Source organism: Somniosus microcephalus, chromosome 7 (genome assembly GCF_052327205.1).
Source record: "Somniosus microcephalus isolate GS21.2 chromosome 7, FLI_Smic_1.0, whole genome shotgun sequence".
In the NCBI taxonomy this organism is placed as follows: Eukaryota; Metazoa; Chordata; class Chondrichthyes; order Squaliformes; family Somniosidae; genus Somniosus; species Somniosus microcephalus.
Genome location: NC_140993.1, coordinates 261,038,086 through 261,054,070, shown reverse-complemented (window position 1 = coordinate 261,054,070; position 15,985 = coordinate 261,038,086). Strand labels below are relative to the sequence as shown.

Here is a 15,985-nt window from a genome sequence, read left to right as displayed (position 1 = left end):
AATCTGACACCGAGCCACATAAGGAGATATTAGGGCAGATGACCAAAAGCTTGGTCAATGAGGTAGGTTTTAAGGAGTGCGTCTTAAAGGAGGAAAGAGAAAGAGCAAAAACATACAATTTTTTTTAATATGCCCTTATGATTTTTCTCCCGGGTTGCTGGCAGCAGTGACCAGGAGGTTAATCTTTAATTCCTGGAGACGCCTGGACAATCCTGAAGGGTTGACAACAACTGTACACCAGAATCAACTTCCCTGAGCAGTTTCCTCTTTGAAGGAGACCCTGGATCATCAACCCAAATAAAAGAAATCTAACAAAAGAAGGGGCACAAACAATAAGCACCCAAATCATACCAAATGAAAAAAAAAGAAAACTTAACAAATGAAATCACAATATTATTTCCTGCAGGCACCAAGCAGCTTAGTGCAACCAAATAAAACTACAATTCCCAGCAGGCGCTGCGACGGTTGCACATGCGCAGTGGCGGGGAAAGCGGCTGAGCGCGGGGGGATGAAGTTTGTCATCTTGAGGGTGTTTTTTTTTCTACTTCGCTAAGTTGATTTAAAGTTTATTTTTGGTTTCGTACTTTGGACGTCTCTAACCGGCGATGTTTGCGCAATAAGAGCGGAGGAGGTGAAGGGGAGAGTTTGAGTTTGGCGCCGTGCGGCGGCGGCGGCCAGTCACTCGGGGAGCGTCCACACCAACCGTCAGCCGGAGGGAGCAACATGCAGAGCACCGACATCGGCCCCAAGGAGCAGGGCAAGATCTGGCAGAGGAAGCCCCGCCCCTCACCGGCCGACGGGTAAAATGGCCCTCCTTGTGAAACGTGCATAATATGCGCCTATTCGACTGTGGGGGGCATCGCAGGGATTGCTCCTCCCCTCCCCCCACCCCCCCCAGAGTCTCCAGGGAAAGCTGGGTGGGCGTGTGTGCTGTGAGGAGGATGCTGAGAAACTCCAGGTTGATTTGGACAGGTTGGGTGATTGGGCAGAAGCATAGCAGATGCAATATAACGTGGATAAATGCGAGGTTATCCACTTTGGTGGCAAAAACAGGAAGGCAGATTATTATCTGAACGGCAATAGATGGGGAGAAGGGGAAGTGCAACGAGACCTGGGTGTCCTTGTGCACCAGTCGCTGAAGGTAAGCATGCAGGTGCAGCAGGCGGTTAAGAAGGCAAATGGTATGTTGGCCTTCGTAGCGAGAGGGTTCGAGTACAGGAGCAAGGATGTCTTGCTGCAGTTGTACAGGGCCTTGGTGAGACCGCAGCTTGAGTATTGTGTGCAGTTTTGGTCGCCTTACTTGAGGAAGGATGTTCGTGCCATGGAGGGAGTTCAGCGAAGATTCACCAGGCTGATCCCTGGGATGGCAGGAATGACGTATGAGGAGAGATTGGGTCAATTGGGCTTGTACTCGCTGGAGTTTAGAGGAATGAGAGGGGATCTCATTGAAACTTATAAAATTCTGACAGGACTAGACAGACTAGATGCAGGAAGGATATTCCCGATGGCGAGGGAGTCCAGAACCAGGGGTCACAGTCTAAGGATAAGGGGTAAGCCATTTAGGACAGAAATGAGGAGGAATTTCTTCACCCAGAGTGTGGTGAACCTGTGGAATTCTCTACCACAGAAGGCAGTAGAGGCCAATTCATTAAATATATTCAAGAAGGAGTTAGATATATTTCTTAAGGCTAAAGGGATCAAAGGATATGGGGAGAAAGCAGGGACAGGGTACTGAATTTGGATGATCAGCCATGACCTCATTGAATGGCGGAGCAGGCTCGAGGGGCCGAATGGCCTACTCCTGCTCCTATCTTCTATGTTTCTATGCTCCCCGCCCCCCCCCCCCAGAGTCTCCAGGGATTGAGGGATTGGTCTCTGGGGATTGAGGGATTGCCCCGGCGTCTCTGGCATTTCCCTGATGTCAATGCTCCCTGTAATTATTTTGGTGTGCGGTCTTATCAAATACGAGCGATTTCTTGCATTGGAATGCCGGTAAGCCTGCGCGGGATCTCCAGACCGCTGTGCAGCTTATTGGGAACATTGCCCGGCATCTCTGGGATTGCCCTAGTGTCTCCAGGATTTTGAGATTAATCTCCTGAAGGATACTGCTGCGAGCAACCCCAGGTGATAAATCATAGGGGTGTTAAAACTAAATTGTGCTTTTTATCCCCATTTTATTTGAATTCTTTTGTTTACTGGTTATAAAAATATTGGAGATTGTGAGGTCTGAGGGGCTGCTGTTTGACTGGGCATGGTGGTTGGAAACGGGAGATTTTCACCCAGATTTCGCGGTCAGCGGTGAAGGAACGGCATTTTCCTCTAACCTCGGAAAAAGCTACTCACAAAATGTTATCAGGCCCGAGAGTGCGGACTTCCACTATCCCGATGTCACTTTGAATTTACTGCCTTCTACAGAGTACCTGACCTCCAGCAACAGGGCAAGCTGCAGGCTGGCTGATCGGCCAATCAGATTGAAGAATTCTCACCAAGGACAAAGCAGGAAGTAGAAAGCAGGGAATATAAATCGCATTTAAATCATTCTACAGAAAGTGAAATAAAGATTAGGACATACACACGGGGGTTAAGGAAGAAACGTAAATACCAGAACACAAACTTTAAAAAAAATTTAAATTTTAACTCTGAAATTTTTTAATGTTCTTCTGAGGGAATGAGACTCCACACTTATAAAATTAGTTTTTCAGGGCCAGAAAGGTTGTTCAGCAGTAATTATGACTTAGTATGCCATTAGAAGCTCAATTACTCCTGATTGAACAAGACTTAACATTTTTGTTGGTTCTCCCAGTGAGAATAGTGTGTAAATAGTTGAAACTCACGACGCAATCTGTGGAGGAGCAGGGTATCGCTGACAACAACTTCAGGATTTTTGCGTTTAACTGCGCATGTGTGGATGCCTGAAGTTGCTGTCAGTTTTACAAAGTAATAACGGCGAGCGCTGACAGTTTAGCTGTTCTTACTACCGTAAATTCCGGGCCCACGTCACGAAAGCTCCAGGAATACGTGCAACCAGAGGTGGCAACCCTAGCTGAGCCCCAGTGATCTGTCACTCGGGGTCCACGCATATAAACTGTACAGCAGGGGTATCAGTGGATGGCGATCAGGAAGGAGAACCCTGGCTTACCCTCCCTCCTTCCAAAGTTCCTGGAGCCCAAGAAATCTGAGGCTTGTTTTGCTTCTCACAGTGGCCCCAGCTGAGATCAGCTCATTTCGCACAGGCCAGGGAGCATACAAGAGACTTTCCTGGTTTTTCTGGCTTCGTATCCTGCCATGTAATATATTTATTTCCTGAGCCCATGAGGTGATCCAGCTCTTCTTAATTGTTATATAATATACTTGTAGATTTAGTGAACTGCGCATTAAAAAAAAACACCTTTTTGTTAACTAGTGTCTGCTAAGTCTTTTTTAACTTGCTAAATAGAAGTTATGACGTAAATCATGTGAATTAATGCGCTAGTCTCATCCTTTGTATATCGATGTTGATGTGATGAAAGCAGAGCATAATTCTTCTGGAAAGTTTTCCAAATGTTTTGGAAGGCGGCGGGGAGATTTAATTGAGGTGTATAAAATGATGAGGGGCCTAGATAGAATGGATAGAAAGGACCTATTTCACTTAGCACAGAGGTCAATAACCAGGGGGCGTAGATATAAAGTAATTGCTAGAAGAATTAGAGGGGAGTTGAGGAGAACTTTTTTCACCCAGAGGGTGGTGGGGGTCTGGAACTCACTGCCTGAAAGGGTGGTAGAGGCCGAAACCCTTGTCGCGTTTAAAAAGTACTTTTGATATGTACTTGAAGTGCCGTAACCTACAGGGCTATGGACCAAGAGCTGGAAAGTGGGATTGAGTACAGGAACAAGGATGTCTTGCTGCAGTTGTACAGGGCCTTGGTGAGACCACACCTTGAGTAGTGTGTGCAGTTTTGGTCGCCTTATCTGAGGAAGGATGTTCTTGCCATGGAAGGAGTGCAGCGAAGATTCACCAGGCTGATACCTGGGATGGCAGGAATGACGTATGAGGAGAGATTGGGTCGATTGGGCTTATACTCGTTGGAGTTTAGAAGAATGAGAGGGGATCTCATTGAAACTTAGAAAATCCTAACAGGACTAGACATACTAGATGCTGGAAGGATGTTCCCGATGGTCGGGGAGTCCAGAACCAGGGGTCACAGTCTAAGGATAAGGGGTAAGCCATTTCGGACAGAGATGAGGAGGAATTTCTTCACCCAGAGAGTGGTGAACCTGTGGAATTCAGGGCGAGAGCAGGAAACGGCACCGATACAATCATCAATGTACCGGAAAAAGAGGTGAGGGCGGGGACCCGAGTAGGACTGGAACAAAGAGTGTTCCACATATCCCACGAAAAGGCAGGCATAGCTAGGACCCATACCTACCTCCCTCTGAACTTGCAGCACTCCATTCTCTCAGATCCAACCCCGACATTGTCATTAAACCTGTTGACAAGGGCGGTGCTGTTGTTGTTTGGCGCACTGACCTCTACCTAGCGGAAGCTGAACGCCAACTCTCCGACACCTCCTCCTACCTCCACCTGGACTATGACCTCAGTACCGAACATCAAGCCACTGTTTCCAAGACTGTCACTGACCTCATCTCCTCTGGAGATCTTCCCTCCACGGCTGCCAACCTCATAGTTCTTCTACCTCCTCCCTAAGATCCACAAACAGGACTGCCCTGGTAGACCCATCGTTTCAGCCTATTCTTGCCCCACAGAACTTATCTCTTCCTATCTCGACTCTCTTTTTTCTCTCCCCTTGTCCAGTCTCTTCCCACCTACATCTGCGACTCTTCCGACGCCCTCCACCACTTTAACAGTTTCCAGTTTCCTGGCCCCAACCGCCTCCTTTTCACTATGGATGTACAATCCCTCTACACCTCCATCCCCCACCAGGATTGCCTGAGGGCGCTCCGCTTCTTCCTTGTACAGAAGCCCAACCAGTCCCCATCCATCACCACCCTCCTCCGCCTGGCTGAACTTGTTCTCGCATTGAACAACTTCTCCTTTGACTCCACTCATTTCCTCCAAATCAAAGGTGTTGCTATGGGTATCCGCATGGGTCCTAGCTATGCCTGCCTTTTCGTGGGATATGTGGAACACTCTTTGTTCCAGTCCTACTCGGGTCCCCTCCCTCACCTCTTTTTCCGGTACATTGATGATTGTATCGGTGCCGTTTCCTGCTCTCGCCCTGAACTAGACAATTTCATTCACTTTGCTTCCAATTTCCACCCTTCCCTCACCATCACACCATCTCCCACTCTTCCCTTCCCTTCCTCGACTTCTCCGTCTCCGTCTCTGGGGATAGGTTATTGACAAACATTCACTACAAGCCCACTGACTCCCACAGCTACCTTGACTACACTTCCTCCCACCCCGCCTCCTGTGAGGACTCTCTTCCATTCTCCCAGTTTCTCCGTCTCCGCCACATCTGCTCTGACGATGCCACCTTCCATACCAGTGCTTCCGACATGTCTTCCTTTTTCCTCAACCGAGGATTCCCCTCTACTGTGGTTGACACGGCCCTCGACCGTGTCCGTTCTATCTCCCGCACTTCTGCCCTCACCCCTGCCCCATCCCTCCTGGAACCACGATAGAGTTCCCTTTGTCCTCACCTTTCACCCCACAAGCCTCCACATTCAACGGATCATCCTCTGCCATTTCCGCCACCTCCAGCGCGATCCCACCACCAAACACATCTTCCCCTCACCTTCCCTTTCAGCATTCCGTAGGGACCGCTCCCTCCGCGACACCCTAGTCCACTTCTCTATCACCCCCAACAGCCCTTCCCCTTCGCCTGGCACCTTCCCGTGCAAGCGCAGGAGATGCAACACCTGCCCTTATACCTCCCCCCTTCCCACTGTCCAGGGCCCCAAACACCCCTTCCAGGTGAAACAGCAATTTACTTGTACTTCTTGCAATTTAGTATGCTGTATTCGCTGCTCACGGTGTGGTGGTCTCTACATTGGGGAGACCAAACGCAGATTGGGTGACCGCTTTGTGGAACACTGCCATTCAGTCCTTAAGGGTGACCCCGAGCTTCCGGTGGCCTGTCACTTTAATTCTCCGCTCCATTCCCACTCAGACCTCACCGTCCTCGGCCTCTTGCATTGTTCCACGGAAGCTCAGCGTAAGCTCGAGGAACAGCACCTCATCTTTCGATTAGGCACTCTACAGCCCTCTGGACTCAACATAGTGTTCAACAATTTCAGATCATAACCTCGGCCCCCATCATATTTTTTATCCACACTTTTTGTCTTTTTTTCTTCTCCCCCACATGGCAGCTGTCTTTCACTCTGCCAGCACAATTCACACTCCATCTAGAGCCATCCTTTGTTTCTTAACCTGTCCCATTACCATCCCCTCTTGCCTTGAATATCTCTTAATGTCTCTTAACCTCTCCTGCCTTCCATCCTATCACAGACCTTCCCTTCTGTTCTTTCATCCCCTCCCCCATTTCCCAGCCCCTAAACTTGCTTTAAAATCTGTTCCATTTCTTGCTTTTTTCCAGTTCTGACGAAAGGTCTTCGACCCGAAATGTTAACTCTGTTTCTCTCTCCACGGATGCTGCCTGGCCTGCTGAGTTTTTCCAACGTTTTCTGTTGTTATTTCAGCTTTCCAGCGTCCGCAGTATTTTGCTGTTGTATTAGTTAGATGTGCCTTTGCCAACAAAACTCATGCATGCTTTGGGTTTATAATATTTTGAATATGCTTATTCTAGTGTTGCAGCAGTGACTTACTACAGTGAACTTTAGCAATTCCCAACAGCGGGATGTTGCATACCGTTGCTGATCTATTTGAATGGATGGATTAGGTGTGGAGGCCAGCAGTCACGGCATGTAATGGATGCAAAATTAACCATGCAGTTCATTTCTGAAGATTTGGAATGTATACTTTCAAGGGCAGTTTTGCAAGCGCTCATTATTGCATTCTCATAAAATATAGCGATTCTAGCACAGGAAGAGACTCTTCAGCCCTTTGCATCTACTCCTGCTGCCTCTTCAGCTGGTGCGCGTGCCCTTTCTCTGCACCCAATAATATTCACGCTTTTCAAATACTTATCCAAATCTCTCTCAACTGATATTCAAGTCTTTGCCTTGATGTCGACTTGTCTTGAAGCATTCCATGTTTTCATACCTCTCAGAAAATTTCGTCTAACTTCCCCCTTCATTTCTCTGATGCTGATCCGGGGTTTATGCCCTATTCTTACTAGTTCACCAACCAGTAGATAAAATATTTTGCCCTCTCAAAACCTTTAGTAACACGGCAAGGTCCCCCCAAAAAATGAGAGAATGACCAAAAGGGGAGAAATTTTGGATAAACATCTGTGTCGATACTCCTACTTTTGAACAGCTGCTGAGAGTTGCATTGGCACCAGGTCAAATATTGGTGTTCAGTCTGGTTTTGATGGAGGTGTGTGATCTTAAAAATATGTTTTTTTAAATGTTTTCAAATCCCTCCATGGCCTTGCCCCTTCCTATCTCTGTAATCTCCTTCAGCCCCACAACCCCTCGAGTTAAGTGCGCTCCTCAAATTCTGCCCTCTTGAGCATCCCTGATTATAATCGCTCAACCTTTGGTGGCCGTGCCTTCTGTTGCCTAGGCCCCAAGCTCTGGAATTCCCTGCCTAAACCTATCTGCCTCGCTACCTCTCTTTCCTCCTTTAAGATGCTCCTTAAAACCTACTCCTTTGCCCAAGCTTTTGGTCACCTGCCCTAATTTATCCTTATGTGGATCAATGTCAAATTTTTTGTCTTATAATCGCTCCTGTGCAGCGTCTTGGGATGTTTTACTACGTTAAAGGCGCTATATAAATACAAGTTGTTGTTGCAATGGTGGGAACAGAGCTCCTGTGCTGAAATTTCATTAATAAAATAAATACATAATAAATGTATGTTTGTCCCAGTTGGTTGCTCGTCAGCTGAAATCATTCTGGTGCTCACAACTGTAAGAATCTCATAGAATATTGTGACTTTGATAGTTTTACCAATTTTTCTAAATCTGTGTCTTTTTTTTTGTTTTCGAACAGTGTCATAGTAAATGTTGTTCATAGTGTGGTGGGCTATCACTCGAAGATCATTCGATTCCTTCACGTTGCATTTGATACTACGGGGGAAGCTTTTCTTGCTGGTGACCACCAGGGCAATATCTATGTCTTTGACTTGAGCAGAAATAGGTAAGTTACATTGAATACTTTTTACTTGAACAAAGGAGTGCCAACATTGGGCAACATTCACTGATAGTCATATTATATTCTGGCCTCTTGTGAATCCCCAATTTTAATCGCTCCATCATTGGCGGCCGTGCCTTCAGCTGCCTAGGCCCTCGACGACACAAAGCTGGGTGGGCGTGTGTGCTGTGAGGAGGATGCAGAGAAACTCCAGTACGATTTGGACAGGTTGGGCGATATGGCAGATGCAGTATAATGTGGATAAATGCGAGGTTATCCACTTTGGTGGCAAAAACAGGAAGGCAGATTATTATCTGAACGGCAATAGATTGGGAAAAGGGGAAGTGCAACGAGACCTGGGTGTCCTTGTGTACCAGTTGCTGAAGGTAAGCATGCCGGTGCAGCAGGCGGTTAAGAAGGCAAATGGTATGCTGGCCTTCATAGCGAGAGGATTCGAGTACAGGAGCAAGGATGTCTTGCTGCAGTTGTACAGGGCCTTGGTGAGGCCACACCTTGAGTATTGTGTGCAGTTTTGGTCGCCTTATCTGAGGAAGGATGTTCTTGCCATGGAGGGAGTGCAGCGAAGATTCACCAGACTGATACCTGGGATGGCAGGAATGACGTATGAAGAGAGATTGGGTCGATTAGGCTTATATTCGCTAGAGTTTAGAAGAATGAGAGGGGATCTCATTGAAACTTATAAAATTCTAACAGGACTAGACAGACTAGATGCAGGAAGGATGTTCCCGATGGCGGGGGAGCCCAGAACCAGGGGTCACAGTCTAAGGATAAGGGGTAAGCCATTTAGGACAGAGATGAGGAGGAATTTCTTCACCCAGAGAGTGGTGAACCTGTGGAATTCTCTACCACAGAAGACAGTTGAGGCCAATTCATTAAATATATTCAAGAAGGAGTTAGATATATTTCTTGAGGCTAAGGGGATCAAGGGATATGGGGAGAAAGCAGGGACAGGGTACTGAATCTGGATGATCAGCCATGATCGCATTGAATGGCGGAACAGGCTCGAGGGGCCGAATGGCCTACTCCTGCTCCTATCTTCTATGTTTCTATGTTGGCTCTGGAATTTCCTCCCTAAACATCTCCACCTCTCTACCTCTCTTTCCTTCTTTTAAGACGCTCCTTGAAACCTACCTCTTTGACCAAGCTTTTGGTCACCTGTCCTAATCTCTCCCTATGTGGCTAGGTGTTCAAATTTTGTTCCTGGCACGTAAGTTGTTGTAACCTTTGGGTCTGTTTTAGATCCATGGATACTACTCCACCTATATTAAAACAGGTATGCCTCAAAAAAATTGAATGCGACGTTAGATTGGCCGGCAGTGCGATGTGAAGCATTAACTCAGCCTAAGAATTTTCTTTTAAATCCTCTCCTAGGTAGCCTGCTTTCTCTTCTTTCCTCTACCTTGCCCCCTTTCCTTTAAGCCAGGGACATTGGAGTCAACAGTATTATCTGCAATGCTCAGCTACATACTACGGATCAAACTTGGAATTTTCTTGTTTTACATGGTACTAGGAGGTGCCATTACCCACTGAGCCATTGGCGCAGTCCTCACCGGGGAGCTGGAGCAAAACAATTAAATCTACACATAATGTTAAATAACTGGGAATAAGAGGTTTTAAGGAGGGAAGAGAAAGCAAAGTTAGGTGCACCATGCACAAGTTTTATAAAGTGCTAAGTAAATATTAGTACAAACTAGTTGGATCTCCTGTCAAGAGCAAGTGTAGTCTTCCAGTGAGGCAGGTTGGAGGGCATGGCATAATTGGATCAGGGTACGCAGATGTAATTTTGTCCCCTTTTTAAGAAAGAAAGAAAGACTTGCATTTATATAGCGCCTTTCACGACCACCGGATGTCTCAAAGCGCTTTACAGCCAATGAAGTACTTTTTGAAGTGGAGTCATTGTTAAAGTCATTTAAGAAGTGTAGCTCTACGGGTAGTTACTGTCATGTAGAGTTTTGCTGTGCAATTAAATAACTGGCAAAGGGAGGTCCTGGATTTTGGGTGGTGTGTGCACAGTATGGAGATATACTTGGCCGTGATCATTCCAGTGCATTGACTCAACACAGACTGCCTGAGTTGCAAGCATATGGTGCCAGATCCCAAATAGGAATGTGATAATATGCACGGTACAGAGGGGACTGGCTCTGTCACTTAATTCTTTTTCTAATCAGTTCCACCCCCAACTTCCCAATAACTACTTCCTTGTTATTTAATGACAGAATTTATCGATACAATATATTTATGTTCAATGACCTTATTGAGAGATTATTCACAATTCTAATTCTAGTTCATTATTGACCCATAGCTTTAAACTTGTGCAGCGAACTGGGCAGGCATGTACAGCATTGGCTTTCAACCTCCGAAGGAAGACAGAATACTTGGTCGCTTTGGCAGATTACTCTATGAAATGTTTCGATACAGGTACAGTTAAGTTTGTAACAATTGATGTAGCGTCAAGTAATTGCTTTACATATGGGGAGATTCTGTTCAATAATAAGCTAAAGGTGCAAATGTTCAGATTGAGCTGCATAAAATAGCTAGGTAAGAGCAATTGGTAAAATGGGCTTTCGCTGTAAACAAGCATATGGAATAATTAAAAATTTTAAAAGCTATTTTTTGCATTTTCAATGTCTCAGCAAGTTTACCTAATGAGTCGCTGAGGCATACAGACCAATTGTATTCCTGGTTTGTGCTGAGTTAGTTCGATCACAGCTGGGCAATGATGGGGGTTGTTACAATTGACATCCCAGGCTTAGTGTGGGGGTGGAGAATCGGGATCCTGCTTCTCATCATTATCGAGGGACCCTTTTCTGGAAGTGCATGTGTGCGGATGTCTAGTGAAGGGCTCAGCTGTGATTCTTCCTTTGCTTGTGCAGCCTTCAGCATTCACTGTTGAAGCTTGCATATAAATAATGGCCACCTGGGTGAGGTGGCAGAAGACAATTAGCAGTCATGAAACTGTACCCCAGCGAGTCAAGACCTCTTGTGATAGATGTGCAGGGGGTGGCAGGTGCGGGGAAATACGGTTTCAATAAAGTTGTTCCATTTCTCAGTAGAATAGTATAATGGACCAACAGTAACAGAAAATATGAAGAAATAGAATTCTGTATTATAATTTATAAGATAGATTGTAACAAAGTCCTAGAGAAACAGATGCACACTACATTTTTTTTTGCCGTTCACTGTAGCCTTTTCCTATTCAAGCAAGTGCAATAGTATGAGTTCAACGTTCTTTTTAACAACAAATAATTGGTGGTCAGTGAACTGCTGCATCTTTTTTGGTTTACATCCCAACAGTTTGTTTTCAGTAACTACTAGTATTGGTATCAAACTTGAAAATAGCAAGTTGACCTGAGATGATTAGTGAAGGCTCTTTTAAAAAAAATTAAAAAATAAATAAATAAATATTAACTCCAGTAATTTTTGTGGTAGATGTGTAATGATGCAGGATTTTTGAGTTTTGTACAAAACACACTTTATACTTGGCGCACTTTTGCTTAACTGACAGGCACCAAAGAGCTTGTGAGCTGGATGAGGGGACACGAGTCTGCAGTTTCGTCCATTTCTGTTCATGGATCTGGAAGATATGCTATCACTACATCAACTGATACAGCCCAGCTCTGGGACTTGGACACATTCCAGCGAAAGAGAAAACTGAATGTGCGCTCGTCAGTTGGCATTCAGAAGGTTAGTATAGGTTATTAAACAGGAACTATAGTACAGGAAACTCTCGCTTTACCAGCACCTAAATCACCGGAAATCTCTGTTAACCGGCAAAATTCAGGAGTAGGTTCAGGTAAGTTTTACTTCATATTAGTGGCAGTTCCTGGATCTGTGGCTGTGTAACTGGGGCTCCTATGCTTGTTGCTAAGCAACAGGGATGCTTGGTCTGTGGCCGGAGTTCCTGCACATGTTGCTAAGCAACAGGGAAGCCTGGATTTGTTGCTGTGTACGGCGCTCTTGTGCCTTTTAACTATACCTCTCTGTAATCCGGACTTTTTGATAAACCGGCACCACGCCGGTCCCATTGGTGCCGGATAATAAAGAGTTTCCTGTAGGATAATACAAACTCGTTGGGTTTGAGATAATTAAGCATATACTGGTCATAGAAACAAGCGTCATAACATTTATAATCTTGTCTCTGCACACTGTAACTGGTGATGCATGAAATCCCGAGAAAGTTTTCTAATTCCTTTGCACAACCTTCAGTAAATCACGGCAGTGCATCCTGTAGATAGTACACACTGCAGCTATAGTGCACCAGTGGTGTTTATGTTCCACCTTCCATAAACTCCAGTTTGTTCAAATCCTGTCCTGCACTGAATCCCATTTGCCCATCACCCCATCCTCAATGATGTATGTTAACTCCCTATTCCCCAACATATTAAATTCAAAATCTTCATCCTAAGCTTCAAATCCATTTGTGGTCTCTCCCCATCGTATCGCTGCAACCAATCCCAGCGACAGATAAAGAAAAAAAACAAAGACTTGCATTTATATAGCGCCTTTCACAACCTCAGGACGTCCCAAAGCGCTTTACAGCCAATGAAGTATAGCCACTGATGTAATGTAGGAAACGCGGCAGCCAATTTGCACACAGCAAGCTCCCACAAACAGCAATGTGATAATGACCAGATAATCTGTTTTTAGTAATGTTGATTGAGGGATAAATACTGACCAGGACACCGGGGAGAACTCCCCTGCACTTCTTCGAAATAGTGTCCTGGGATCTTTTATGTCCACCTGAGAGGGCAGATGGGGCCTCGGTTTAACATCTCATCCGGCGGCACCTTGGACAGTGCAGCACTCTCTCATTGTCAGTCTAGATTTTTGTGACTTGAACCCACAACCTTCTGACTCGGAAGCAAGAGTGCTACCAATTGAGCCACTGCTGACACTGGCCCTTTGTGCAATAAAGTCACACAAACAACACCATCTCACCATAACATGCAACTTTGAATACAAGTGTACCAAGTGTAAATCAGACAGAGTTTTAAACGTATTGACCCATCACATAACAAACCCCAGTAAGACGTAGGGCGCGATCTTGCCAGCCCTGGGGAGGCGGGACTGCCGGGAAAATGGCAGAATCTGGGGGCGGGCACCCGTCCCGCCTCCGTGCCATCTTCCCAGGAGGCGGGTAGTCGACCCGTGCCAGGTCCTGTCTCCTGGAGGCGGGAAGGGGATTACAGCCACTTAACTGCCTGTTAACAGGTAGTTAACAGGCAGTTAAGAGGATCATCCTCATTTTTCCAGCAGAGGCGCGGGCTTCCCGACGTCGGGAAACCCCGTCAGGGTCACCGAGACGAGCAGTGGGTCTGCGGGGGTGTTTACTTAACCTTTGTTTCTTCCTGCAGGCTTCAACAGTTGAGGATGCGGAGACTCTCGCATCTCACCGGCAGAGATGACAGATGGCTGCTGCATTCTCCGTTGCAACAACCATCTAATTTCTACTCACAAAAGAGGTTTGATGAGTCTTGAATACAAGAACTCGCCAAACAACAGCGAATGTCAGTGTTTGACACCTTCACAGAGCTGTCAAACGATGACGATTCATCTGTCAAAAGTTTTTGACATATGCTTACGTTCTCTGTAACCAGCTTCCCCTTAATTGGTCTGCTAAGCCCACTGGGCGGGCTTAACAAGATCAACCAAGGGAAAATAGCGTGGGTTGGCCACAAGTCAATGGAGGTGGGACTAAAACCCGACAAGCGGCAGTCCTGCCTCCAACGCGCCCCCCATTGACAATATTACCCCCGTAATATTGGAAAATCACTGTACACATCACCTAATTTTCCAATCACAAACACAATAGTCAAAAATTATGGGCTGGAGTTTACTAACCTCGGCGGGTCGGTGGCGGGTCCCGGCCCCACTGCTAGCTCCAACCTGTTGTGTAGAATGAATTTACCGTGATTGGGCTTGTTAAGCCCGCCCAGCGAGTTTCCCGGTCAGTTGAAGGAAGCGGGACTAATGAAGTTATCAGCCAGTTTCCTTAAAGGGACCATGGCCAACTTTAGTTTGACAGTTGTGCTGTCAGTGTTCTACAGCATTGAGGTGCTGCAGACACTGACGAGCACTGCATAAACGTGCAGGGCTGCATCCAGGCTCACCCATGACTCCTTCCCGTGGGCGGAGAAGACCTCCCTAGGAGATCAACACAACCTGATTCCACATTGCAGAGGAGGGCACAAGCAGGGATGTGATCAGGAGGACCTGGGTGCAGTGCCGCAAACATTTCAATGATCTCAGTACTCTACCTCATCCTGCTGTGCCTCTCATCACATCCCCATCACTCTGCCTTCCCTACCCTACTCCTGCACATCCTTACTCACACCAACTTACCTTGCACCTCCACCCATCCCTCTCTATCTACATTATTACATCCCCATCTCACTAACCACCCCTCACATTCACCCTCATCCTAATGCAATCATACCAACTAACAACACACAAGGGTAGGCACTTGGGTATTTTATGCAATATTCATGTAAAGTTTCTGTTAATGTGCTGTCAAACATTGAAACCTTTATTTTCAACACTTTGCATTCTTGGACAGATTTGTGTGCACATTTGGAAGTGGCTTAGTGAGTTGCAGTGAATGGTGAGACATAACGTTACCCCCCGCAATGGTTATGAGTGTGAAAGGAATGGCTTGGGCATTGTAGGGATGCTTTATGGTGTTGGTGTGGGGTGGTGTCAACCTGGTGCATCATGTGACAGCCAGGGTGTACAGCGTCAAGTGAAGTAATCTGGCCATGGTGAGGCCAGCCCTGGCCTCCTGGGCAGCAATGTGGTCGGGTGCTGATGCCCTGTGGTCGGGTGCAGCACCAGCTGATTGCGGAGAAGGTTGGTGTTGTTGTTAGTGCTGCTGGTGTGCCTGGTGATGCTGGTGTTGGGGCTGATTGTGGTGGGATTCTGAGGACCAAGGTTAGAGAGTATAAAGTGCACCAATGCTGATGGAATAGATGGCAGGTGAAGTAGAGATGACAGAAGTGATCTGTCAATGGTGGGAGAGGTAATGAGGTCAGACTGGATGGAGACTTGTGTAAAGACTTGCAGCATTCTGAATCTGTTGTGGAAATGCAGTTTAGAGAAGCTAGTGGCAGTTTAGAGAAGCTAGGGGAACATTTTTCAATCAGCTGGGAGATTTGACTTGACATTTGAAGCTGTCAACTCATCCGCTGAAACAATGGCAGTGACCTCCTGCCTCAGCTTCACAGACGAGGTCTAGGCACAGCGGGAAACTGGTGGGCGACTTGTCAGATTCAAAAAGCTGGGAAAAAAGCATTGTTAAGTGGCTGTAAACAAGCCACTAATGATTTTAATTGCCATCCCCACCGCTGTGTGTTGGGTCTGCTCGGCGCTGACAGACCCGACATTTGCTAAAGGCTCATGACAGCGGGGTCCCAAATAAACAATTATATAAAAGATACATTAACCCAAAAATTAGCGCACAAAATTCCACCCCCCAGGGAAATAAGACATCACAGCATTCACATGCATATATAATTTTTTTAACAAAGTAACATTTGGCTTGGGAGGAATAAAAAGTTCAAAAAGTCAGTTTTTGGTGACAGGTCTTAATGTTTGGGGAAATACATAACTGTCTAATTACATTCTACACATGGTGTTGATGGAAAGCACTAGAATTCTTTGCAGCGACAACAAGCGTAATTGCTCAAGTGCTTTTTCGATAAGAAAGCCCCAGATATCTTCTCCCAGCAGAGAACACCACACAACGTTGTCCTGCTCCACTTCAACCATCATTGC

General features: G+C 46.2%; 1 protein-coding gene across 3 annotated transcripts in view; it reads left to right on the top strand.

Moving 5' to 3' along the window:
- The first annotated feature begins 478 nt into the window (after positions 1 to 478).
- tbc1d31 (TBC1 domain family, member 31) overlaps positions 479 to 15,985 on the top strand; it is a 63,129-nt gene continuing 47,622 nt past the window's right edge. For all 3 annotated transcript variants that reach the window (XM_085993675.1, XM_085993677.1, XM_085993676.1), the window contains exons 1-4: positions 479 to 800; positions 8,054 to 8,200; positions 10,518 to 10,633; positions 11,721 to 11,899. In XM_085993675.1, the coding sequence (XP_085849801.1) occupies positions 724 to 800; positions 8,054 to 8,200; positions 10,518 to 10,633; positions 11,721 to 11,899 (519 nt within the window). In that variant the 5' untranslated portion in view covers positions 479 to 723. The remainder of the gene's footprint in view (positions 801 to 8,053; positions 8,201 to 10,517; positions 10,634 to 11,720; positions 11,900 to 15,985) is intronic.